Source organism: Sorex fumeus, unplaced genomic scaffold (assembly GCF_029834395.1).
Source record: "Sorex fumeus unplaced genomic scaffold, SorFum_2.1 ptg000020l, whole genome shotgun sequence".
Taxonomy (NCBI): domain Eukaryota; kingdom Metazoa; phylum Chordata; class Mammalia; order Eulipotyphla; family Soricidae; genus Sorex; species Sorex fumeus.
The window spans coordinates 7,439,431-7,466,220 of NW_026606077.1; the positions used below are offsets into that span (position 1 = coordinate 7,439,431).

Genomic DNA, 26,790 nt, shown 5'->3' on the forward strand with positions numbered 1-26,790 from the left:
CTTACCGTGGAGCATTTCTCTAGCACTTCCTCCTGGAATTTCAGGAATCGTTCCTGAACCTCAACTTCATTGAGGAAAAAGGACAGGAAATGAGTAGAGGGCTGCTTTCTCCGAAAGGTGAGCAAAAGAACATCAATTCGTGTCCGTGCAGAAATTACACCACTGCGATGCTGGCCAGTGATCACTGTAAACGGAAAGTGGAGGGAGGGATGGTCAACATGAAGAACATGAATACTCGGGGAGCCAGACATCTCGGGAACAAGCTACAACCGTCCTGAGGTGCAGCCAATTTTACCGGGGGATAGTACCAAAAGAAGCTGAGTAAAGGGTCTAAGAGAAGTTCGGGGGCTAAGGCGCCTATCTTGCATCCCATCAACACTGGTTTGAACCCCCAGTACCTCATATGGTCCCCCGATCACTCAGGAGTGACCCCTGGGCACAGAGGTAGGACTAAGCCCTGAGCACCATCAGTTGTGCCCAAAACCTGAAAAGAGCAAATAAAAGGAAAAGGAAGGAAGGGAGGAAGAAGCGGAACAGTCCTGCTTTTTTTGGGGGGGAGTCACACCCAGCAATGCTCAGGGACCACTCCTGGCTCTGCACTCGGGAATTACTCCTGGTGGTGCTCAGGGGACCATATGGGATGCCGGGGATTGAACCCGGGTTGGCCAAACACCCTACCCACTGTGCTATCACTACAGCCCGATACTCCTGCTTTTATCATCTGTAAAACTTTGGTACAAAATAATAAATCTGTTCTATTTTATGAAGAAGACAGTTTAATAGGGAATAAAGACCAATAGTTATATTCTCATTTTTGTGAAGAGAAACTTTCTGAAAAGTAAACTTGAAAGGTGCTCATATAGAAATGATTCAGAGCTGACCAGACAATGATCAAAAGACAAGTATAATGAGTGAGACAAAGCCTGCAATTCTCTGAGAGGACAAGGATTACCTGCCAGGACCTTAAGGGTACGTGGAAGAAAATCATTGAAAGACTGATAAAACTGGAAAGACCCAACTCCCTAAACACAATGAGAACATCAGTCTAAAGTTCCTTCTCTATCCCACTGCCTGAGACATCAATTAACCAAAGAGAGACCTTGGTCTGGGCTGTGGGGCGTCACTTCTGAAACTTTAGTAAGCGAACACGGGGGTCAAGAAAACACTGGCAACAGTGAAAGGTTTCTAGAGACTCGAGAGATGGAACAAGCAGGCAGAGCTGCCACACGAAGTCTGAGCTTCCGCACTCCAGGTGGTCCCCGAGCTCCACCAAGAGTGATCCCTGAGCACAGAGCCAGGAGGAAGCCTGAGCACCGCTGGGCATGTCCCCAAACCAAACAATCAATGAAACTTAATTCAAAATCAAACGTGCGAGGAATCTGAGGGGCTCCTGGTTGTGCTTGTCCAAGCTGCATTTCTAATGAGAAAAGGGGTGACAAATGGGAAAAGTTTAAAGAACCTTGCTCGAGAGAACAAATTAAAATCTATCTACTCATTTCCTTCTCCAGTGTCTCTCATTTAGGAGGCAAAAGAAAATGAGTTAATGGCAGTAAATACCATACAAATACAACCGCGGTCTTGATTTTTACATCTCAACTCAATTTACCTGACCAATAAATTTGATTTTCTTTATATCTTACTTCCTTACAAGATCAATAAGACAGTTTATTCTCTTGTTTGCAGTTAAATTGGTTTTGCTAAATTCTTACTTTTAATGATTACACATCCTCGTTTTTCACACTGAAGTACTATGTTAGGTGAAAATGGAATCTTTACCACACAACAACTCTTTTTCTGGGGAAGTTCTGGCATGTCTAGTATCTGAAAATGGCAAAGGTTGCCATATGCCCCATATATCATGCTAAATGTTTTGGTCCAAAAGAAGTCATTATACTTAACTTTTGGTCTAAAAGAAGTCATTATACAGAACTTTAGGGAAAATGGGCAACATATTAACTATAATGACTCCACTGAGCCAGAGAAATAATACAGACATAAAGTCACTTGACTGGCATATGGTCCTCCACGAGCCCCCAGGAGAGATCCCTGAACATCGAGCCAAGAGTAGATCTGAAAACCTCTTGGTGCTATTGGGCCCAAAATCCAAAAATAGTAATAATAATGATTACATCTTGGGCTCATATTATAAGAGATTACTTTGTATAACCTTATATATAATGTCTTCAAGTTCTGTTTTTGAAAGCATCCATTAACCTTATAATCAGAAGAAGCTAGACAAAGAAATGTTTTAATGAAATTATAAAATTATTCAATATTTATAACTTGAACTTTAAAAGCTTAAAAGAAGATCAAGTTCTTATATTTGTAATTCTAATAAATATTTAATAAAAGTCCTTCAAAAATGTCATTAGGGCTAGAGGGGTGAAGTAAGGCCCTTGCCTTGCTTGCAGCCGACCCTCCAGTCTGGCTTCCGACACCACTCGACTGCCCAAGCAGCTCTGAGAGTGACCGCAGGCACCAAGCTCGGAGAAGCCCCTGCAATCTGTGGGTATGACTAGACCCCCACCCATGAAGGAGAAGGTCACCTAAGCGCTACCATAAAAATTTACTGAAGTTACCAAGGGGCTCAAGAAACATCCAGTGCTGCTCTAATACAGAAGCCAGCTAGTTAAATACATTTTTATTTTTCACTTTTTGGGCAACACCCGATGGTGCTCTAGGCTGACTCCTAGCTCTGTGCTCAGGGATCAGTCCTGGTGGGGCTCCTATGTGGTGCCGGGGATCGAAGCCAAATCAGTCACGTGCAAGGCAAGCACCCGACATGCTGTACTACTGCTCCAGCCCTAGTTAAATAAATATAAAAGAACAGAATGAAATTAAAAACTCAGTTTCACAGGACCCAGAAACATGAGTCAAAGGCAGAGCACCTGTGGCCCAAACCCCATGCCTGCATGGCCCACCCGCTGGGTGCAATCCCCAAAGCTACACAGTGTGGCCCCCAATACCACAGCTACGAGATGCCAGGTTCCTCGGGCATATCGACCGTATCCCAAGATGTGGATGGCAAAGACAGACCATTCACATCACAGACAGAACGTTCCAGAGCACTGCTCTAGAGCCAGTGACTACCTGTCACAATGATTATTCTTCGATTTTTCTAATTGTTAGGGGGACCGGAGGGATAATCTCATCAGTGCCTAGAGGTCATCAGGGCCACTCCGAGTGGTGCTACACTGGACGGGGGAATGTGGTTGCGGGAATTAACCCAGGGCTATGCTCATCACAACAAGAGTTTCACGCACACACACACACACACAAAGACACACACACACAATGCACAAGACACATACACATACACACAACTCAACTGGTGAATCTTACATAACAAAAATGAAAAGAGGACTAGCTAAAACTTGGCACTTGGCACAACCACAATCGATGTGGGTTGTGAAAAACAGATTCCTGGAGGCCACTGTGCTTCACTCACTTTGAAAACACCCTGTGGTTTTAGATTTGTGAACTCTCTCCACAGTGCTCTTCTCTCAGACCTACTTAACCTCACACACACAGGTGCCCCTCCATACCATCAGGGCTGGGACAGACACATTCCAACTTGATTTCTCTTTCTAACCAGCTCACTACCTGAGAAATAGTCAAATCGGGTCGATACTTTAATCATTAACTCTTCATTTCCTCTGCATTCCACAACAGAATATTGCATTCCAAACACTGGAGAAAAAGCTTAATGGAAAGGGCTGGATTTTACTGCCAACTCACTGATAGCTTTGGTTTTTTCCCATATTGAACTTAAGGTGATTCACAAACTCCATTCAAGCTATCAAAGCATTAAAGAAATTTCCTAATATGCAACAAAATCTGGAAACATGATTCCACTCGGGTATGAAAAGTATGAAATGAAGGTTCAAGAACTCAATCAGGACAAGTTTGAATATATACATATTTTCTGGGATGAGGATGTAGCTCAGTAGCAGAATGCTTGCCTTTCATGTGTAAGGCCCTGGGTTCGATCCCCACAGTGCCAAAAAAAAAAAAAAAAACCAGTCTAGGGAGAGAGTTCAAGAAACAAAGCTCACATTTTGCAAGCAGGAGTCCCAGATTTGAATAGCCTATAAACTAGGAGTAATCCTGGAGCCCAGAGTAAACCCCGAGCATCACCAGGTGTGGCCAACTAACTACATAAATAAAAATCTACTCATTTGGGAAACTAATGTATCAGAAAAAGTCCAACAGTGGGGGGGCCAGAGTAATAGTACAATGGGTAGGGTGTTTGTCTTGCACACGGCCAGTCCAGGTTCAATCCCCAGCATCCCATATGGTCCACCAAGCACCGCCAGGAGTAATTCCTGAGTGCAGAGCCAGGAGTAACCCCTGAGCATTGCTGGGTGTGATTAAAAAAAAAAAAAGTCCCACAGTGGGACTGGAGAGAGAATACAGCAGGTAAGATGTTCACTTTGCATGCAGTGGACCTGGGTTCAATCCCCCAACACTACGTGTGGTCCCCAGGGCCCCTCCAGGAGTGATACCTGAGCACAAAGCCAGGAGTAAGCTCTGCTGCATGTGACCCCAAACCAAACTAAACCAAGTCCAATAGCTACAAAACCCTGTAGAATCACTAATAAAGTTACTAAAGAGCTCAGCTGGGTTATATTACTCCACAAAGTTGTAAAAGCAAATATAAATTTGTATACTGAGTCTCACCAATCTCTCCTTCTTGTCCAGGCTTAGGAATGCTAATTGAAGTTTTAGTCTCCATTTCTAGTTTCTTCCGTGTGTCCCCTCTCTTTCCAACTATATGCCTAAAATAAAAAAAAAATTAGTATAAGGGGGTTTAAGTAAAAATATATGAAAAATAAAGAGTTCCATCATTTTGAGATAATAAGTTGCCAACGGCAATAGAAACAAAGGACACGAGCACTGGTTCTCAGTGGGACACTTGGCACCGGGGGTGGGGGGACAGGACAGGGAAGGGAACACTAAAGTGATATGCAGGACACCTGATCAGTAACGGTATTGTAAACCCAGCAGAAAGGAAATTGGTATTGTAAAGCCCAGCAGAAAGGAAAAAAGAGGTGCCAGTTACAAACGCAGGCAGGGGCTGAAGGGAAACTGAGGACATAGGTGGAGGGTAGTGGACACTGGTGTGGAAACACTATAGGCCTGCAAGTCAAGTAAAGGTAAGGTAAGGTAAAGACCCTCCCGTTGTTCATCGATTTGCTCGAGCAGGCCCAGTAACGTCTCCATTGGAGACTTTGTTGTTACTGTGTTTGGCATATCGAATATGTCACAGGGAGCTTGCCAGGCTCTGCCGTGCGGGCGAGATACTCTCAGTAGCTTGCCGGGCTCTCCGAGAGGGGCAGAGGAATCGAACTCGGGTCGCCCATGTTGGCTGCGTGCAAGGCAAACGCCCTACTGCTGTAAAAAAAAAAAAAATCGAAATTCTTTCTTCAGAAAAGACTTCCAGGGCCAGAGCAATAATGCAGTAGGGAGAGTGTTTACCTACAGTCTCCCAAGCCCCACCAAAAGTGATCCCTAAGCACAGAGCCAGGAGGAAGCCCTGAGCACTCCTGGGTGTGGCCCAAAAACAAACAAATGAAAGAATTTCATCTCGTTCCCATCGTATGTGGCAGGAGTCAGGGGTGGCTCAGCTGGCAAAAGCACCTGCCAGACAAGCTGGGTCATTCTGAGGCCACACCCAGGTGCTGGGGGCGACTCCCGGCCTGGAGCTGGCCATGGCCCCTGCAGTGCTGGGGATCGAAACAGCACCAGGGCATAAACCCACGGCTGCTGTGTGCAAAGCGCATGCTCTAGTACAAGGCCCCTGCCGTGAGGCCTGAGTTCGATGCCTGGTGCTACCCACATGCACCAAACACGGTCCCAGGAGTTTCGCTTTTGCGGGATCTGGGCATCACAATGGAATATGCGATCCCTGGCACACCGCAGCCAAGTATCTGCAAGCACCACAATTAAAGATGGGGCTGGAGTGATAGCACAGCGGGAAGGGCGTTTACCTTGCCCGCAGCCAACATGGACGACACAGGTTCGATTCCCAGCATCCCATATGGTCCCCCGAGCACCGCCAAGAGCAATTCCTGAGTGCATGAGCCAGGAGTAACCCCTGAGCATCGCCGGGTGTGACCCAAAAAGCAAAAAAAAAAAAAAAAAGATGGTCAAGCAAAGCAGCCAAGTGTGCAAGCCCTGGTATGCACACATGTGAGCACAACTAAAGGAGTGTGACCCAGCCAGCATGATGGGTCCAAGCGCCCCCGGGAGCACCTTGATCAACTGTGCAAGCACAATAAAGTGGGTGTGAACCCCATCATCACACCAACAGTAACAAAAAGAAGGGGGGGGGGGAAGAAATCACATACAGCCAAACTTGTTCCCTTAAAGAAAAGCCTTTAACACAAACTGGAGAGCTACAGTGGAAATTACAAGCTACACAGCTTTACTTAATACACTGCATCACACTCATTGGCAAATCACTGTCCTGGCGCCAACTGCATGTATACTAGATTAGCTGTACCCAGTGTATCTTTGATTCTCAGAATCAGATTAAAAATCTGGGTATAAGAGCCAGAGCGATAGTACAGTGGGTTAAGATGCTTGCCTTAGGCCCAGTATGCAGGTACCAGGACTGAATCTCCAGGCAGCATGGTGGCAGAGGACCTGGGCTGTCCCTCCCCAGTCCCCGCCTGCCCAGCAGACTGGCTGTCATGCCCACAATTTGCCTTCAGGCGCCGTCTTAGAGCACCAACAGCCCTGGCCCAGAGATACAGCAGCGAGTCCCGGATGACACCACAGTGCCGAAGACCTCTCCGGGCCCCATACCAAGCCAATTTCACGGGGGCACCCCAGATGGAGCAGGTGCAATTTCCCCACCTCCTCCAGATGGAATCCCGGTGACCAAGAGCTTCCACAAGCAAGCCCCTTCCTCTCCCCCAGCCCCATATGCAGGTTCCAGGACTAAATCTCCAGGCCACACGGACACAGAGGACCCGGGCTGTTCCTCCCTGGGTCCCTGCCCGCCCAAACAGACTGGCTGTCACACCCACAATTTACCTCCGAGTGCCATCTTAGTGCACCAACAAGCCCTGGCCCAGAGACTCTCAAGTGAATCCCAAAATGGATTAGTGCCATACAGAGATGTCTCTGGAACCCAACCATTTACAATCACACCCACGCGAGCTCTCTTGATATTCAAAATGAGCGATGGAAAATCAATTATCTGGTGTCTGCCCCTGGCAGGTAGGCTTGAATGGTGGTGCGAAATTTCGAGCAAAACATAATGCCCCAAATTAGAGAGAGAGTATTGGAGAAATTGTCTGCCATAGAGGCAGGGTGAGGACTGGGATGTGGGTGGTGGAAACTGGTGAAGGGGTGGGTGTTTCATCACCGTATGGCTGAATCTCAAACGTGAAAGCTTTGTAACTCTGTCTCATGGTGATACAATTAAAAACAAAAAAAAAAGATGCTTGCCTTGCACGTGGCAACCCAGGTTCAATCCCCAACACCTCATACGTCGCCCTAGCCCTGCCAGGAGTGATCCCTATAGGCAGAGCCAGGAATAATATAGGCCCTCCCGTTGATCGTCGATTTGCTCGAGCGGGCCCAGTAACGTCTCCATTGGAGACTTTGTTGTTACTGTGTCTGGCATATCGAATACTCTCGGTAGCTTGCCGGGCTCTCCGAGAGGGGCGGAGGAATCGAACTCGGGTCGGCCATGTTGGCCGCTTGTAAGGCGAACACCCTACCACTGTACTATTGCTCCATATAATATAAATATAAATATAAAATCTGAATAATATAAAATCTGAATATAGTGAAAAGAAAGTTGGCAGAGTCTCAAAGGCAATTCCAGCAAATCAAGAAAACCTCTGACCTTCTGGAGAACAAATCATACTTCACCAAGAGTTTATTCTAACGAGTTAGAATAATTTAATCTTGTTGATTAAATAAGGGTAAAGGGCTTAGAAAAAGAGGGGTTCATTATTCCAACAGATTTAAAAGTACAGAGAATAAAGAGGTAAAGAGATGTTCTGATTTGGCACATAGACAAATCTTCATGGAAAGATTTCATCCAAAAATACAAATATCCAGATTCTCGAAAAAAAAAATCGGAGACTCCTGACTTGACCACATTAGCTAGTGCCCATTCTCATTCCTAATTATGTTCATCACAATCTCCAATTATCAAGTCCACTTAAATCATCAACTGACTCCTTTATGCAATTTGCGTAGGTCTCCTAGTTTAAATAATTTGACAATCCAAGGTTATCTTCTAGAACCCACAGTAATTAGATGTGTTAAAGTAAATGAGACGACTGGATCCCTGGAGAAGTGTTTCAGAGTCTATAAAGCACTAAGAGACCATCAAAGGACCATAAAGTTAAGGGGGAAAAAAACTCCCCCATCATCAACAGTATTTCAGCTTCTGGTTTCAATTACAGTAGCAAATACCATGGGTGACTATGTCTGAGACTGCATTTGTTTTTACAGAGGATAAAGCTCAGTTGTTTCCAGAAAAAAAGATTCTCTATGCAAAGAGACTAGGGAGAATTCTCAGAAAGCTGGAAGTCCAGGCTCAGTTCCCAATACCGCATAGTTCCTTGGGCACCACTGGGGATGATCTTCAGTACTGAACTGACAATGGTCCCTGAACACAGCCAGCGTGGCATGTCCACAAAAAAAAAAAAAAAAAGCCAACTGCCACAAGCCAAGATGTTTATGGGGCTGGACAGAACAGTACAACAGGTAGGGGGCTTACCTTGCACACAGTCAACCTGAATTTGATCCCCAGCACCCTGTATGGTCCCCGAGTCCCACCAGGAATGATCCCTAAGCGCAGAGTCAGGAGTAGGCCTGAGCACTGCCAGGTCAGGCTGCGGATATGGACGGTCAGCACACCCTATGCCTCGCTGTGTCAAAGCCCTAAGTCTGATTCCCAGACTCGCCACCACACACACACAGCTCTAAGAAGTCAGGATGCTTAGAAGTGGATTGAAATTATGGCCATATAATTTCCACATGGCTATCCAGAGAGTTTATTATAACAGCTCCATCAGGTTTTCATCAATACAGAGTGCTTTCAACCAGAATTCAATCTGCTGGCCTGTGGCGAATGGACAATCCTATTACAACAAGGAGTGGCGCAAAGTGCTTGAGATTTCCTCCACTATCGAAAGGTTGAATGCTCCCAATTTGGTATGATTTGGGAGGCTATTTGGGGGATCTGGGGAGCGCTCAAAAGTCTGTCACTTAAATTCGTGGTCCAGTTTCCAAACCCCAAAAATATCCACTCTCAAACTGTACCAAATAGAATCCTTCTATTTTTGAATACTAGGGAAAATCTATATTAATAGTACAGGCACCAGTGAGATGAGAACCCAAGTTGGATCCGAGTTATGCCAGGCAAGGGCAAGGCCTTGATTTAGATCCCAGCATCACGACCCCGGATAATCACGGGGTGTGGGCCCTTATTAAAAATAAGTATGTAAGTATAGGCACCTTAGGAAGAGAAACAGTCATGATGGTTTGAGAGGCTGCAGGGTCAATCAAACCAGTCAATTAATTGACTGTCCCAAGTCTATTTCCTCAAGAATAAAACTGAGGCTAAAAAGAGAGCCCAGGGGTTAAGGTGCATGCCTTTCATGGGGTTCAATGCCAGCACAAGGTTCTCTACAGCACGAGGTAGTGCCTGGCACCACCGGGCACAGCAGCATGACACCATCAGGCTCTTGGTGTGAACCACCAGCCTGATTAGCCAAGAGTCACAAGGAGGAGCCTCCAAGCCTCCTGAACACCACCTGGGAGGGAGGACCCACCCACCCAAAATGAACAAAACCGGCATAAATAAATAACACCATGCTCAGACAAAGGGGTAATATCCAAGAGCGAGGAAGAACTAAGAAAACACAACCACCACAGAACAACAATGCCATCAAAAGCTGGGGAGAGGGGGCTGGCAAGATAGTACAGCAGGTAGGGCTCTTGCCTTGCTTGCAATCAACCCGGTTTCAATGCCTGTATCCCATACGGTCCCTTGAGCACTGCCAGGACTAACTCCCAAGTGCACAGTCAGGAGGAAGCCCTGAGCCACGGTGAAAGGCGACAGCAGAGGCCACCTCTACGCCACAGGTGCCCAGAGGAGCGCCTAGGTGAGAAGGGACACATGTGTCCTTAGAAATGTGCTGGCAGTGGGACTTGAAATAGAACTCAGGACATGTGCCAACACATGGCCCCTCTTCCCCCAGGGGCTATGGCTACCAGTTAATTTCCCCTTTTACAGTGCATTTGACCCATATCTCAAACCTTCTATACCGAACTCTTACGAGGGCAGCCTGGTTACCCCACACATTAGGCCAACAGTCCACTAACCTATCCCAACCAAATTCACCAAAATAACAGAGAACACAAAAATCTGTACAACCCCAATCTGAAAGAACATCCCCTGAATCACTGCTAGAGGCTCCACGCAAGTCATACAGGGGCACCAAAGAGGAAGAAAACATCCTTGAAGGGGAAAGAGGAGACACCGGGTACCGAGCTCACCCAGAGTCCTCCCTGGCAGTGGGAGGAATCCACTTTCAGACTACCAGCCTCATGGGAAACACATCCTCACCACAGGGAGTGGATGGAAAAAAGAGACTTGAAGTCTCAACAAGGAATACACACATACACAATCTCTCCGATAACGAATCCAGAGACGAAATGGTGAGGATGTTCAATGAGCTCAAAGAAACAGTGGAACGGACATCCAATGAAATACAGGAGGATATGAATAAAACAGTGGAATGGACAGCCAATGAAAGACAGGAGGAAATGAGAGCAGAAATAAGAAAGCTACAAACAGAAGTGTCACTAATAAAAAACTGGGTAGAGGAAATAAAAAACTCGGTAGGTGCCCTCAACAGTAGAATGACAACAGCCAAAGGCAGAATCGGTGAGCTTGAAGATAAGCTGCAGAAAGCATCCTGACAGGGGCCGGAGTCATAGTACAGCAGACAGGGCATTTGCCATGCACATAGATGACCTGAGTTTGGTCCCCAGCATCCCATATGATCTCCCGAGCATTGCTACGAGTAATTCCTAAGTAAGTGCAGAGCCAGGACTAACCCCTGAGCATCGCCGGTATGATCCACAAAGCAAAAAAAGAAAAGAAAAGAAAGCACCCATGCAACAACAGAAGATAGAAAAAGACCTCAAAATAGCTCGAGACGTTTGGGATAAATTCAAGAGAAACACTATAAGAATCATTGGAGTCCCAGGGGAACAGGGAGGCAACCCAAATGAGGAAGTAACCATTAACAACATCATTGCCGAAAAGTTCCCAGAGCTGGAGAATGCAGCATCCAGTTCCTAGAAGCCTGAGTGGTACCGGTTAAAAGAGAACCTAATAAAAAGGAGTAAGCCCTGAGCACTGTCAGGTGTGGCCTAAAAACAAAACGAAACAAAAAAAAAGGAAACAGATACACCCAGGAATGGAAAGAGCTCAGTGGGCTGAGCACATGCTTTGCATGTGGCAGTTCAGGTTAATCCCTGGCACCAGCCCTGAGCACTGATCCAGAAGCATCCCCCAGCACTGTTGGGTATGCCTTCCCCACAAAAAAAAAAAGACATGCAGATGACCAACAGGCACATGAAAAATTGCTTACCACATTATCAGAGAAATGCATATCAAAACAATAATGGGATGCCAACTCACACCAGTGAGAATGGTCTGTATCAAAAAGGGGCTGAAGAGTAGGACCAGGGGTAAGGTGCTTGCCTTCATCCTGTCAACCGCAGTTCGAATCCCCCACATCACCTCTGCGCTTCTGAGCACTGCTCAGGGTCACTCCTGTGCAAGAACTAGGAACAGCCCTAGCTGGGCCACACCCGGCACTGAGCAGTGCCTGATGTGACTCAAAACAAAAACTAAAAAGCAGCAAAAGCAACCCTCACTCACTCTTGGTAGGACGACAATTTGATACTCCCCTCTATGGAAAAGAGTATGAGGGCTTTTCAAAAAAACTGAAAATAGGGCCGGAGTGATATACAGTAGGTGGATGTTTGCCTTGCATGCAGCTGATCCAGGTTCAATCCCCAGCATCCCATATGGTCCCGAGCACCACCAGGAGTAATTCCTGAGTGCAGAATCAGGAATAAGCCCTGAGCACCAACCAGTGTGACCCGAAGGTCTAAAAAAAAAAGAAAATAAAAGGGCCAGAGATCACAAGGGTGCTTGCCTTGTAAAGCAGCCAACGCTGGTTCAATCCCTCACACTTCATATGGTCCCCAGGCCATGAAGGTGAAGCTCCTGAACATCGCTGGATATTCCCCCCCACAAAAATAAAATAATAAGGTCAGCTAGATTATCTTTTTGGGTCACACCTGGCGATGCACAGGGGTTACTCCTGGCTCTGCACTCAGGAATTAGCCCTGGCGGTGCTCGGGGGACCATACAGGATGCTGGGAATTGAACCTGGGTCGGCCGCGTGCAAGGCAAACGCCCTACCCGCTGTGCTATCGCTCTAGCCCCTAGATGATCTTTTTTATGGATACAATTAATCCTATAGAAATGATTCAAAAGAGAAAAGAAAAGAAGGAAAATTTTAAGATTGAAATTTTTTTTAAAGTAACACATAATTATGGAAGAATGCTTCCAAGTATTTATTTCTATTAGTGTTTAGCAGAACACATGGTCATCTTGTAGATGAGTGCTTCGATTACAGAGAATTTAAAAGATTATCAAAGTAGGAGCCAAGACACAGCACAGTGGGTAAGGCACTTGTAGCGACCCAGCATCACATGTGGTCCACCAAGTTCTGCCAGGAATAACCTCTAGGGACAGAGCCAGGAGTAAGCCCTGAGCACAGCTGGGTATGACCCAAAAACAAAACAATTATCAAGTTATTCCGAGACATCTCAGAAATGTTCGGACAACTTAGCAGCAGCAAATATACACATTTAATAAGATATGTCACTCTAGTTTTTATCAGGAAACTGAGCCATTCTAAATCATTTATTTCTTAAAGGAGAATGTCATTAGAACTTGGGAGGAAAGCTGTCTGAGTTAGCATCTGGTTCCCCAACAGGCCACCTTCCAAGAGAATTTCATGCTTTATAGGTGGTTCTCAACACTCTTGAGGTTGAGAAAAATAAAATTACATGGGGCCAGAACGATAGCACAGCAGGTAGGGCGTTTGCCTTGCACGCAGCAAACCCGGGTTCAATTCCCAGCATCCCATATGGTCCCCCGAGCACCACCAGGAGTAATTCCTGAGTGCAGAGCCAGGAGGAACCCCTTTGCATTGCTAGGTGTTAGGCCCCCCCCAAAAAAAAACATGCTTTCGGTACATGAATTCATATTTGTAGATTTCCTCTCATGGAGGCATTGGATAGACCTAATTTATCAGGTATGATATAGAAAAAAAATATTATGGATTTCTCCTACCAGTCTATGTTTGGTGGTGTAAGCCTGAATGCCCGTTAATCACATAAACTAGCCATATTAATTGTTCAGATAGGACAGAACGTGGGCAATAATCACACATGCATGGAAGCACAGCGAGGTTATTACGTAGTTTCCAAGCATTTTTGTTATTATTGTTTTCTTTGGGGACTACACCCAGAAAGGCTCAGGGGTCACTCCTGTATGGCTCATGGAACCGTATGCGGTATCAGGGACTGAACCCAGGTCAGCCACATGCAAGGCGAATGCCCTGTCCTACTCACTGTACTATGTCTCCAGCCCAAGTTTCCAGCATTTTGAGAAAGATAAACCTGGGGGCGGGAGAGATAGTACAGAGCTTAAGGCACTTGCCTTGCAGTAGCCAATGCTGGTGCAGTCCTTGGCATGGCATGTGGTCCCTTGAGGATCAGCAGGAGTGATCTTTTTGTTGTTGTTGTTGTTTCAGTCACACCCCACAATGCTCAGGGGTTATTTCTGGCTCTACACTCAGGAACCACTCCTGGCGGTATTCAGGGGACCATAAGGAATGTCAGGGATCGACCCAGGTCAGCCGTGTGCAAGGCAAAGGCCCTCTCTGCTGTACTATCACTCTATCCCCAGGAGTGAGCTTTGAGCACAGAGCCAGGAGTAAAGCCTGAGCACTGCCAGTGGAGCATAAAAGCAAAATGAAATTTAAAAACAGAAATAAAAATAAGCCCGGATAAAGCCTATCAGCCTTTGACAACTTCTAGGGATTAACAAGACAGACATGAGAGGACAGAGAAATAGGACAGTAGGTAGGGAGCTTGCCAAGCTGGGTTCAATCCCCAGCACCACCTATGGTGACCCTCGCACTACCAGGAGTGATCCCTGAGTGATCCCTGAGTAAGCCCTGGGTACAGCCGAGTATGGTCCCAAAATAAAGCAAAACAAAATAAAACAATAAAAATAAAGTACTGGAATAAGACAGACAACATCTGAGCTTCAAGAAGTCTTCCATCTAGTGGAGAGACATCAAATCACACACACAAAAAAAACACAAACTCAAGACTGAGAAATTCTACAAGGGATGTTATAAAAACAATTAGTAAGAACGGAGAATGGGGAGAGGCAAGGAGACTAGAAGACAGAAGAACATATGCCAGGCATGTGGCCAACCTGGGTTCAATCTCTGGCCCCACATATTGTGCCCTGATCACGGTCAGGAGTGATCCCAGAGCACAGAGACAGGAGTAAACCCTGGGCATAGCCAATGTGGCCAAAATAACAAATAAATATTAAAAAAAAAAAAAGCAATGGTGCCAAAGAGATGGGTATAGTGCTTGCCTGGTACTCAGTCAAGAGGAATTTAATCCCCAGCACCCCATCCGGTCCCCCAAGTACCGCCAGGAGTGATCCCTGAGTGCAGAGCCAGGAGTAACACCTGAGCATTGCCAGGGGTAAAACACTGTCAGGGTCCCAAAACAAAAACAAAACAAACAAAAAAAAGTGAACTGGGCCTGGGACTAGCTGGTGGGGCCCCTGTCTTACAAACATGCGTCTAGTGAGGCCACAAGTCTGATTACCAACATCACCCCACATGCCTGAGGGCAAGCCCATGGGCTGTGTTGTTTTGGATTCCCTGGTGTCAAATAAAAGTGTATGATGTCTGGAGTACCACGACCAAGTGTGTGGGAGCACCATGACTAAAGCGTGCAACTCCTGGCAAGCAAACGTGTGGAAGCATCACCACCAAATGCAACAAGCATCACGATCAAGCCTGGGGGACAGCCCGCCCCACAGTCATCACAGAAACAAGAAAGGGAAGCGAAGCATCAAAAGAAAAAAAGGAGAGGAGTGTCAAAAGAATCAAGCTGGGTACCAAAAGAACAAGAGGAGGCGTAAACAGGGAAGGCAGAGGAGAGATTAGAAGGCAAAGTGACAGCAGATACCAAATTTCTAAGGCAAGAAAGAATCTGTTGGGTTTTTTTTTTTTTTTTTTTTTTTTTTTTTTTGCAGAACTGAACCAAGCCAATTGGACTTAAGCACAAAGCAAGGAAAAGAGTGTCTGAAGGAAAGTGAAAAATGAAAGGGGCCAAGCGGTGTTGGAGATTCCGGCCACTATTCTGAGGAGGTAGAACTCCATCTCCCGTGGGAGGAATGCTGACAGATGCTAAGCCAAGGGATTAAAATAATCATATTTGCCTTTGAAAAAGACCACCACCATCCCACCCGCAGCATTAAGAACTGAGGAAGGAGACTATTGGAAGTCACTCAGAGGAGAGGCAGAAGAGCGGCAATAAAGAGATAAGAGGAAGACTCCAAAGGTGTGGGAGAGGCAAAATCAGCAAAATGTGGCGGGAGAGTGATGAAAGTCATTCTGAATCCATCCTTAGGAATCCTGAAACGTGAAACCCACCGCCCCGTTCTCATCAGCAGTGAGCACTGCACTGTGGCCGAGAGAACCAGTCAGCTGGGAGCCACCTGTCCGAGGCCTCACTCACTTGTAGAGCAGGCTCGGGGCCTTCACTGTGCATCGAAAACCGTGCTGGGTTGGCACCACCTCGTAGGTATCACAGGGCTCTTCTGCACCTTCCATGAAACCTGCAGAAACACCCCAACATCCCCCTCAGAGCTGTGCTCCATGGCTGTCAGTCTCTCTGGGGGTTTAACAAAAAACAACGGGGTGGTGGGCGGGGGAGAGACAGTACAGGAGGGAAGGTGCTAGGTTCTTTCTTTTTTTCATTTTTATTTTTTTAATTGAGTCACCATGAGATGCATAGCTACAAAGCTGCTCATGATCGGGTTTCAGTCATACAATGATCCAACACCCTTCCCTTCACCAGTGTCCATTTCCCTCCGTTTCCCACCACCAATGACCCCAGTGACTCCAGGACTCCGGTTTCCCCGCCCCTGCAGATGCTTTTTTTTTTTAATAAGGTGGTTCACAATATTTGATTACAGTTAATATTCAAACACCAATCCCACCACAATTACGCCTTCCCATCACCAAATTGGGGACGGTTCCCTCCCAAGCCCCACGCCCTATCCCAAAGCACAACCGAAATAATATATTTTACATTGTCTGTTATGAAAAACCATCTTATGATGTGCCGTGCAGCCATTTGTGGCTACGCAGTCCAGGAATATGTTGACTCATACATGAGGCCCAGCCCTAGCGTGTAGGGAAGGGCCTTGAGCATGGCAGTGGTTGGGTTCTGGAGGGTTTCAGCTGCCGGGGCTGGGTCCCCTGGGGCAGAGAGGGCTCTCACCCACTCCCCTTTGGGGCACTGCAAGTACTTCTCTTAATCCTAATTTGATCCTGGGCACCACACAGGGCCCCCCAAGTACTGCAGAGAGTGATCCCTGAGCTCAGAGGCAGGAGAATTTACTAACCCTGAGCACTGCTAGGTGTAGCCCAAAGATCCTCCCCAAATCAATGAAATTAAAATGAAAAAGGCAATATGCAGCTTTACAGTCCATGCTTTACGTTACAGAATATGGCTCTGAGATTCCTTCTGACCCACTCTTGGGGGGGAAAAAAATGAAGAATAGGAAAAAGGAGAAAAAGTATGGTGATTCGAGCGCTTGCTTTGCATGTGGCTGACTGGTGTTCGATCCCTGGCTCCTTATATGGTCCCCGGAGTCCTGCCAGGAGTGAATCCTGAGCACATAGCCAGTAATAAACCCTGAGCACAACCTCTCCCCACTCCCCTGAAAAGAACTGCTTCTTAGAATACAGAGACCATTCGACTCCTAATCTGGTCACAGAGCAACTCCAATTACCTGGATAGAAATCCTCATCTTCTTCTTCATGCTGACAAGTCTTTTCTTGTATAGGATTCTTCCTATAAGCCCGTCCATCAATTACTATAAGCTGTGGGCGCAGAACTTCCATATTACTTTTTCCAAACGATATTCCAGTGAGATCCTGAAAAATAAGTGCTCACTTTACATGCTATCCTAAACAAATGGGATCACTATTATGCAAGACTGAGTGGACACAGTTAGATAATAGATATAGTTCATGGCACACGCTAAGAAAAACACTTTTCTATTAAATTTCTCTATTTGCAAGCAGTCTCAAGCCATTGGCTGCATTTCCCCTCCCATATTCCATTCCTGGTACATTCTTTTTGCTTTTTTTTGCTTTTGGTTTTTGGTTTTAGGACCCCGCTCAGCAATGCTCAGGAGTTACACCTGGCTCTGCAGGCAGGAGTCACTTCTGGCAGGCTTGGTGGACCATATGGGACAGCAGGGATCAGATCAGCAAGACAAGTGCTATTGCTCTAGCCGCCATTCCTGGTTCATTCTAAAATGTCATTTTTGGACCTGAGAGATAGTACAGGGTTTAAGGCAGTCCAACCCTAGTTTGAATCTTGGCACCACATATGGTCCCCCGAGAGGTGCTTCCTGAGTAAGCTCCTGAGTACTACCAGAAGCAAATAAAAAACAAAAACAAAAAATGGGGGGCAAGAGGTCTGGAGAAACAGTGCATGGGGTTACCTGTGAGGCACTTGCCTTGCACACAGATGACCTGGTTCAATCCGACCAGGATTGTAAAGCCAGGAGTAAGCCTGAGCAGTATCCTCTACGGCCCAAAAAACAAACAAATAAATACTAAAAAAAAATTGATGATTAAAAGATACTGAGTCCATTACAAACAGCCTCTGTGACTAAGATAAATATTTGCAGTGTCTCAACCCAATGTCCTTCAAGATTTAAAAAAATTTATTTGATACATTTAATACGCTTGTCCTGGGAGGTGGGGGGGCAAGAGTCCCTACGTACGAGTAGAGAAGCTAGAAATCTACATAGGATAATCATATTCATGGAGATGGGGCAATAGTACAGCTGGTAAGACACTTGCCTTGCACACAGCTGACCCTGGTACCCCATATGGTCCCATGAGCCCACTAGGAGTGATCCCCGAGCACAGAGGCAGAAGCTCTGAGTACTGCCGGGTATGCCGCCCCAGAAACAAAACAAAACAAAAAAGCCCCGATTACAGTCAGTTAAAATTATATCCTGTGACTGAAGAGATGGTGCAGGGGTTAAAGCATTACGGTCCTTGCAGGCAGCCCACCCTGGTTCAACCACATATGGTCACCAAGCCCTGCCAGGAATGATGGCTGAGCACTGCCAAATTCGGCCCCCAAACCCCCACGAAAAAAATTAAAAATTACTTTCAGGCTGTCCAAAAGTTAAAATAATGACAACCAACAGCCCTGAGGGCAAGAATTCCATTTCTGTAGGTAGGGCTTCGATTTGTCCCACTCACAGTCCTTTCTCATCAGGAAACAGAAAGGGGGGTCTGACTCAAGACCCCCATGAGTTGAGAGAATTCTTGGGCTTTGCAATGTGGCATTGTTACAATTGATGAAGGGACCCCCTCAGGGACCCCACCACATTCATTTTTAAAAGCTAAACTTGGGACTGGAGTGACAGCACAGAGGGTAGGGCGTTTGCCTTGCACGTGGCCTGACCCGGGTTCGATCCCCAGCATCCCATAGGGTCTCCCAAGCACGGTCAGGAGTAATTCCTGAGTGCATGAACCAGGAGTAACCCCTGTGCATCGCTGGGTGTGATCCAAAAAGCAAAAAAAAAAAAGCTAAGCTGGGGGGTGGGGGATGTGAGGGGAGGTAGAGAGTAAAGGGTTAAGGCGTGCCGTGCACACAGCCAAGCTAGATCCAATCCTGAGCACCACATACAGTCTCACTGTGCCCCAGCAGGAGTGATCCCTGAGCAGCCATGAGTAAGGTCTGAGCAATGTGGTCCTAAAATGAGAGAGGGGGTGGGGGCGAGAGTGGAGAGGAGGAGAGAGAGGGAGAAAGAGGGAGAGACGGAGAGAGGGAGAGAAAGAGAGAGAGAGAGAGACAGAGAGAAGGGGGGAGGACAGAGGCAGAGAGGGGAGGGAGGGAGGGAGGGAGACGGAAAGTGGGAGGGAGGAGAGGGGGAATAGAGAGAGGAGAGAGAGAGGAGAGAGAAGAGGGAGAGGGGGAGAGGGAGGAGGGGGGGAGATGGAGAGAGACACGAGAGAGAAGGAGAGAGAGGGGAAGGAGAGAGGGAGGAGGGGAGAGCGCTCCTTAGCAGCAGGCAGCAGCAGCCAGGCCTCGGGGTCCCTGGAAGCAACCCTGTACCTGGTTCACTGTGAACCTAATGAATGGACGGTTGAGGAAACGGGGAGCCCACCCCTGCTCCTACACCGGGGCGGGTCGGCTTATTCGTGCCCGACCCTCTAACTGGGGGCTCGCTCAAGAACCCACAGGAGATCTCGCTCAATGGAAACAACGGAGGCACACTCCACAAGTTTCATGACGTCGCACACGACTGCCCCCGACCCTCGAGGCCTCAAGTAATGATCATGATTGGTATTACTGGCGGTTATTACTATAAGGCGCTCCGCACAGACTTGGACGTTAAGGTCGTGAGCTCGGGAAGAGATGCGCCTCTCCGGGCAGTCGCCCACGCCACCCTGCGGGGTGTGCAGCGAGAAAGGACAGCTCGCGGTGTGCAATGAACGTCGCGGAGAAAGCTGAAGTCCAATCATAACAACAACCCCCAAAACCGAGTTCACGACGCAAGTGCGGAGGCAGGCGATGCTGCGAGCAACACGCAGCAAGGAGGCCCGCGCGCAACCCTGGTCTCCGCGAGAGCGCGCCACGCCCCCGCAGCGGGAGCGCGCGTTCGCGCCCCGAGCGCCCCGCCCACTAGGCCACGCCCACCGCGGCGCATCCGCACCACTCAGCGGGCCGCCTCCCAGGCCACGCCCCCGCAGCGGGAGCGCGCGTTCGCACCCCGAGCGCCCCGCCTACTAGGCCACGCCCACCGCGGCGCATCCGCACCACTCAGCGGGCCGCCTCCCAGGCCACGCCCCCGCAGCGGGAGCGCGCGTTCGCGCCCCGAGCGCCCCGCCTACTAGGCCACGCCCACCGCGGCGCATCCGCACCACTCAGCGGGCCGCCTCCCAGGCCACGCCCCCGCAGCGCACCCTCACCACTCAGCGGGCCGCCTCCCAGGCCACGCCCCCGCAGCGCACCCTCTCCACTCAGCGGGCCGCCTCCCAGGCCACGCCCCCGCAGCGCACCCTCACCACTCAGCGGGCCGCCTCCCAGGCCACGCCCCCGCAGCGCACCCTCACCACTCAGCGGACCGCCTCCCAGGCCACGCCCCCGCAGCGCACCCTCTCCACTCAGCGGGCCGCCTCCCAGGCCACGCCCCCGCAGCGCACCCTCACCACTCAGCGGGCCGCCTCCCAGGCCACGCCCCCGCAGCGCACCCTCTCCACTCAGCGGGCCGCCTCCCAGGCCACGCCCCCGCAGCGGGAGCGCGCGCGCCGCCGCCTTCCCGGAGTTCCTCCGCACGAGCACGAGCACGCCGCGGTCCTCCCACGGCCACGTCGTCGCGCGGCCGCTCGGGCAGGGCCAGAGGGGGCGGGGCCGTACGGGAACGTACCCAAAACGTGGAGGTAAGTGGCCGAGGGCTTAGCGGCGTTCGGGAACTTGGTGGGACGGGAGTTGACCCCAGGGATCCTACCTGCAGGGACTAGGAAATTGGAGAAGGTAGGAGGCGACGCCGGAAGTGTGCCTTAGGCCGCGGCCGACTGCGCATGCGGGCGGGCGGGCTGGGGGCGGAGCCGGGGCGGCGCCTGCGCACTGGGCCGCCGCGACGCCCGAGCCGTGGCCCCGGGAGTTTGGGAGCCGCTGTCCTCCTGACAGCTGCCTCTGCAGCCCTTTTCCACCCCCATTTTGTTTTGGTTGTGTTTCTCAGTTTACTGAATCACGGTGAATTACAGTTGTTCATGACTGAGTTTCAGGCGTCCAGTGTTCCAACACCAATCCCTTCCCCCGCGTCCACTTCCTTCCACCGCATCCCCAGTTTCCCTCCCGCCCCCCAGCCTGCCTCTGGGACAGGCACTTTTTTTCCCCGTTAGACGCTGGTTTACGGTACCGTTAAGTGGCAGGGTGCCATGCACCGTACTTGGTTTTAGCTGCAGCTGCTGAGACGAGATTGAGTGAAGGGGACGGTTTTATGGAAGATCCAGGACCGCTTGAAGTCATTTGCCCCGGTCCCGTGGTGCTTCCTTCACCGTCTGCCTTATTTGATCAGGAAACATGGTCAGAGGGAAGAACTGTTGTGGAGGAAATTGGTGTCTGTCTCCCAGAGAGAAACGTAGTTGGTCAGGACGAGGTCATCGCCCGATGGTCGTGTGCCTGGTCATCTTATCAGTGTCGCTCCCAAGACAGCATCCTTAGGTCTCCGCAGCCTCTAGGCTCCCGCTTCTCTGATAGGACCCAACCCCAGATCGCTTCTTCATCAGTATTGACTTAGCCAGAAGTTTATCCAGAACCTACTTTAGGCCTGGCGAGCTAGTGGGAGGCTTGTTAGATGTGCAGGATGAGGTGGGAAAAAAACACCGTGACGCCAAAGTGGGCGCTCTCCTTCACCTTTCCGAGCTGAGCCTGGGGTCCGAGGTCTGTTCTTCATCGTTGTTTCATTCATTCGTGAAACCCAGGTCCCTTGCTAGGTCTGGACAGCGAGTTCTTCTTTTCCCAGGTAACAGGATTCTTGGTACCTTAAAATGGAAGTGTGAGTGGCCCACATTAGTTGAGGGCATTTGACTCTTTCTGAGCTAATCTTTTCCCCTTTATGAACGTGTTGATCCTTACCCCAATGACTTGAATTAGAATTTTTCCCAGGAGGAGGAAGGAAAATAGTACAGCGTGTTGGGCGCTTTCCTTGCACATTGCCGCTGCTGCTTCAACCGCCAGCACCACCTGTGGTTCCCTGAGCATCATCACAAGTGATCCCTGAGCACAGAGCCAGAAATTAGTTCTGGGTACCCCAAACCCAAAATTAAAATACACACACACACACACACACATCAATCAAAATAAGTTGTGTTGGAATAAAATCATTATGAAAAACAGGTCTGCAGATTGGGGTAGAGGTGGGGGAGATTCAGGAAGAAACATGCGTGATTTTGGACAGCTGTTGCTGAGTGTCCACTGTGCCTGTGCTGTGTCACTGTATTGGGGTGTCTGTTTTGTGGCCGCTCTTGGAGGGAGGTACTCTAGATTTTCCTGTTTCAGAGATGAGGCAGCTGAGACATGAGGAACAGAGACATGAAATGATTTGCCCAAAGCTCTGCAGCATTTTAAGTGGCAAAATCAGGATAGAACCCCACACCAGGGACTTAAGCCCAAACTCTTAACCTCTCCTGGGTATATGACTTGCCTGCAAAGCCACTGATTGGAAAACATTACAGCCAACAGTCTAGGTTTCTCCAGGCCCCTAAACACTGATCCAGAAACCCCCAGTTCAAATAAGCCGAAGTCTCTGAATATCTATTTAATTGCCTATAAAATGAAAGCATTTAGGTAGATGACTTCTGAGGATTCTCTCAGTTCATATGAAATGTTTCATTCATTTAGCAAACATTTGAAGGTTGTTTTTGGTGATTGGAATACTTGCCTTCACAGAGCAGGGAAAAACTTCACAGACCAGGGAGCTAGTGCAAAGGGCTGGAGTGCCTAGGTCCCATCCCTAGCCCTGCATGGCCTCCCAAGCGCCATCAGGTGTAGCCCTATTGTTCCTAGGCCCTTGAGCACAGCCTAGGAAGCCCCCACCTTAAAAAAAATATATATATACATATATATATACATATATATATGGTCTATTCAGTACTGTGTTGCCAGAAATGCCCCTTGTTTCCCAAGCAGGAGAATATCTGGAGAGACCTCTCAACTCCAGCTGTTCCCCCCCACCCAAAAAAGAAAAAAAAAAACTTTAGCATGTGTTGGTTCACTTTAACTCCTATTGCCACAATCTGATAGCTTTCAAAATGTGACCCAAGGGGCCAGAGCAATAGTACAGCAGATACGGCACTTGCCTTGGCACATGCCAATTCGGGTTCAATCCCTTGCATCCCGTATAGTCCCCCGAGCAATGCCAGGAGTGATCTTGGCAAAGCCTGGCAAGCTACCCAGGGCGTATTCCATATGCCAAACACAGTAACAAGAAGTCTCACAATGGAGGTATTACTGGGCCCACTCAAGCAAATCGATGAACAACGGGAGGACAGTGCTACGGTGATGTGACCCAAGGGCTGGAGAGATATCCCGGCAGTAAGGAGGCGCTGGTTCAAATTCCCTGAACCCTTGAGTACAGAGTCTAGAATAGCCTCTGCAAGGCCCAGAACTAGAAAGCAAAGAAACGTAACTCACATCTTTTGTTACAGTGTTTGGGGAGAGGGAGAGCTTCTCCACAGTGGTGCTGGTAGCCCCAGGGCTGTCCCTGGGCGTCGTGTGAGGGCAGGTGGTTCCAAGGCTCAAACCAAGGTCCCTGTGCATGCCAGGCATGTGCTCGAGCCCTTTGAACTCGCCCTAGACCACGTGGCCTGAATCTTTAAAGCCAGCAACTGCTTAGGTATGGCTCTCCACCTAGACTGAAACCATTTAGTTATGTTGAAGTTTATATTACTCTAATTCCACATCCCAGTTTTCTACCCTGGGTGTGGAGTTTGGTTTGCCTTTGGTTTGGAGGTCATTTCCAGCAGTGCTCAGAGGTTACTCCTGGTTCTGTGCCCAGAAGGAATTATTCCTGGCGATACTGGGGGCGAGGGGTGGGGTAGCGGGGGAAGGGACCATACAGAATGCCTGGGGGCCAACCTAGTTGGCCACGTGCCAGGCAAGTGCCCTCCCTCTATCCAGCCTCAACCCCGGCTAAATGACAGTGGCTCAAGTTGGACCGGAAGCAGGATGAAAGGGGAATTCCTTTGATGATGGCAGGGTGGACGCTGATTGTGTTTGGCCCTTGAAGCTCTTCTCTGGTAGCCACCTGAGTGCTCTCCCTTGTAGCTGGCTTCTAAGTACAAAGTCTTCCTTGCATTTACAGTTTTATGGAATATTTATCAAGGTGTAGGGGAAAAAATACAGTTTTAGGTCGTGTGTGTGTGTGTGTGTGTGTGTGTGTGTGTGTATCGGGGGCCAGAAATGTAACATCTAACTGAGCAGTAGAGCTCTTGCCTTGCATGTGCAAAGCATGAGTTGCCCTTACACTACAAAAATTAATAAAATAAAGAATTTTGGGGCTGGAGCAATAGCACAGCGAGTAGGGCGTTTGCCTTGCACACAGCCAACATGACCGACACAGGTTCGATTCCCAGCATCCCATAAGGTCCCCTGAGCACCTCCAGGAGCAATTCCTGAGTGCAGAGCCAGGAGTAACCCCTGAGCATCGCCGGGTGTGACCCAAAAAGCAAAAAAATAAAATAAAAAATAAATAATAAATAAAATAATTTTAAAGCTTTCCAATTTTGAATTAATGTGGTTCAAGGACTTGGCTGTGATGCTAATTTGAGGAAATATTTTTTGGTTGTTTTTTCAGGGGGTGGGGGTGATTGCGATGCTAAGGATTGAGCCCACGGCCTCAGACTCAAAGCAAAAGGCAAGTGCTCTATCGCTGAGCTGCACCCCCAGTTCCTAACATGAAGAATTGTTGCCTTTATAAATATGAATATTATTTGCATAGTAATCGAGCTTTAGAAAGGAAAGGTGATCTAATGGCAAGATGGAAAATGTCATTAATCAATTTGCATTTTTAAATAGGCTGACATTCTAATTATAGCAGCTGTCTTACTGTTCCCATATTTCATTTTAGAATTAATGAGTATTACTTGTAGACATAAAAAAAATCAGAAACTAAGGTCTGCTTCCCGATAGCCTTAAGTCAGTGATCCCAAAATTAAGCAGTGGGCATTTCAGAAATGCAGTGTATATAATTTTATTCTTTCTAGGAACCTATACATAGGATTTATATCTGCCTCACATTTCTTTTACCCAAAAATAGAAAAGTAAGTAAAGTAAAGGCCCTCCCGTTGATCGTCGATTTGCTCGAGCGGGCCCAGTAACGTCTCCATTGGAGACTTTGTTGTTACTGTGTCTGGCATATCGAATACTCTCGGTAGCTTGCCGGGCTCTCCGAGAGGGCCGGAGGAATCGAACTCGGGTCGGCCATGTTGGCCGCTTGTAAGGCGAACGCCCTACCGCTGTGCTATCGCTCCACACCCAAAAATAAGTTCCGACTTTTATTTTTTAGCCCTTCCCCTTCTCCCCACCGTTCCCTTTCCTTCCCTTCGGTGCTGTTTCCATGGTCGCAGAGAGACAGGAAAGCCGGCCGGGACTTGGTTGTATGTCGCCAATCCAGATTCGATCCCTGGCACCCCATATGCTCACAGAGCCAGGAATAAACCCTGAGCACAGCCGGGTCTGGCCCAAAACACAAAAATAAGTAAATACAAGAACTGAATTATCCATCCAAACAGTACCATGAGTCACCTGTGACTGTTTGAAATTTAACTGACACAAAGTAGATTTTAAAGTACAATTCTTTTTGTTTGTTTGTGTTGTGTTGTGGCGACTGCCGGCAATGCTCAGGAGTTATTCCTGGCTCTGCACTCAGGAATTTCTCCTGGTGCTTGGGGGGCCGTATGAGTTGCCAGGGATCGAACTCAGGTCAGCTGGGAATAAGCCAAGTGCCCTGCCCGCCGTACTAGGGGTCCCTCCAGCCCCTAAAATACATTCTTGAGTCACAGACTTGATGAGCCACGAGAGGCTAACGAAGTAAACAGTGCAAAAGCAGAACATTTGTTTTTGTTTTGAACTTTCGTAAGACTTTATATACTCAAGTACAGATTTTATTTTTCTCATTTGCGTTCATGCTTTCTGATTGTTTAATGACACAGGATAAAACATTAACAGTTACTCTTCATAATAGTCCCTAAATTCCAGGATCATGTTCTGAACAGTTTTGATCCAGTTTTTGGACGCCACCAAGTGATGAATTGGAGTATTGCATTTGGATGGGGTTTTTGGGTTGTGGGTTTTTTTTTTTTTTCCAAACAAATTTTAATGAAAGGGCCAGTCTGGGGAAAAAAAAGAGAGAGAGTGAGAAAAGGCCAATATGTGTTTCCTAACCGGTGCCTCCTCTCTGGGAACAGAACACAGTGTTACTCTGGAAATTTATTTGGAAACTTTCGCAAGTGATGTGATTTATTCAGGATATATCCAAAGCAAACTCTCCAGTGAGGCACAGTTGCTTTAGTCTCATATCAGTCATTTCCTCAGATTGATACCTTAGCACTACTGTATCACCCTTTGTACTTGATAAATTGGCCACAATCAATCCTGAGCCACAGAAGCAGTTTGGCAATGTTTTCGGTAAGGAAATGTTTGGAAGCAATGTTTCGGTAGGGAAAAACACTGTTCTTACACATATCTTCCGTTGAAATTGAGTGACATTTTGGTCTGAGACATCAGCAACAGATGGTGAGGAAAGACAGTGGAAAGAGGGTGGGGTGGGGGCTGGAGAGAGAGTACAGCTGCTAAGGGGCCTCCCTT

The 26,790-nt window shown here is 48.1% G+C and overlaps 2 protein-coding genes across 4 annotated transcripts in view; one reads left to right on the forward strand and one right to left on the reverse strand.

The window, feature by feature from the left end:
* Positions 1-21,467, reverse strand: part of ASCC1 (activating signal cointegrator 1 complex subunit 1) — a 101,437-nt gene extending 79,970 nt beyond the window's left edge. The window contains exons 1-5 of one of the 2 annotated variants that reach the window (XM_056113534.1): positions 21,341-21,467; positions 17,177-17,321; positions 15,895-15,994; positions 4,681-4,778; positions 6-184 (exon numbers count right to left, since the gene is read on the reverse strand). In XM_056113534.1, the coding sequence (XP_055969509.1) occupies positions 6-184; positions 4,681-4,778; positions 15,895-15,994; positions 17,177-17,321; positions 21,341-21,361 (543 nt within the window). In that variant the 5' untranslated portion in view covers positions 21,362-21,467. Of the gene's footprint in view, positions 1-5; positions 185-4,680; positions 4,779-15,894; positions 15,995-17,176; positions 17,322-20,845; positions 20,954-21,340 lie in introns of those variants that run through there. The other variant, XM_056113535.1, reaches the window with a different exon arrangement.
* The window catches only part of ANAPC16 (anaphase promoting complex subunit 16), an 80,770-nt gene that overhangs the window by 45,599 nt on the left and 8,381 nt on the right, over positions 1-26,790 (forward strand). Inside the window, exon 1 of one of the 2 annotated variants that reach the window (XM_056113536.1) lies at positions 20,739-20,858. The exons of the other annotated variant lie outside the window; for it this stretch is intronic. The gene's annotated coding sequence lies outside the window, so the exon portion shown is untranslated. Of the gene's footprint in view, positions 1-20,738; positions 20,859-26,790 lie in introns of those variants that run through there. 2 annotated transcript variants of the gene reach the window in all.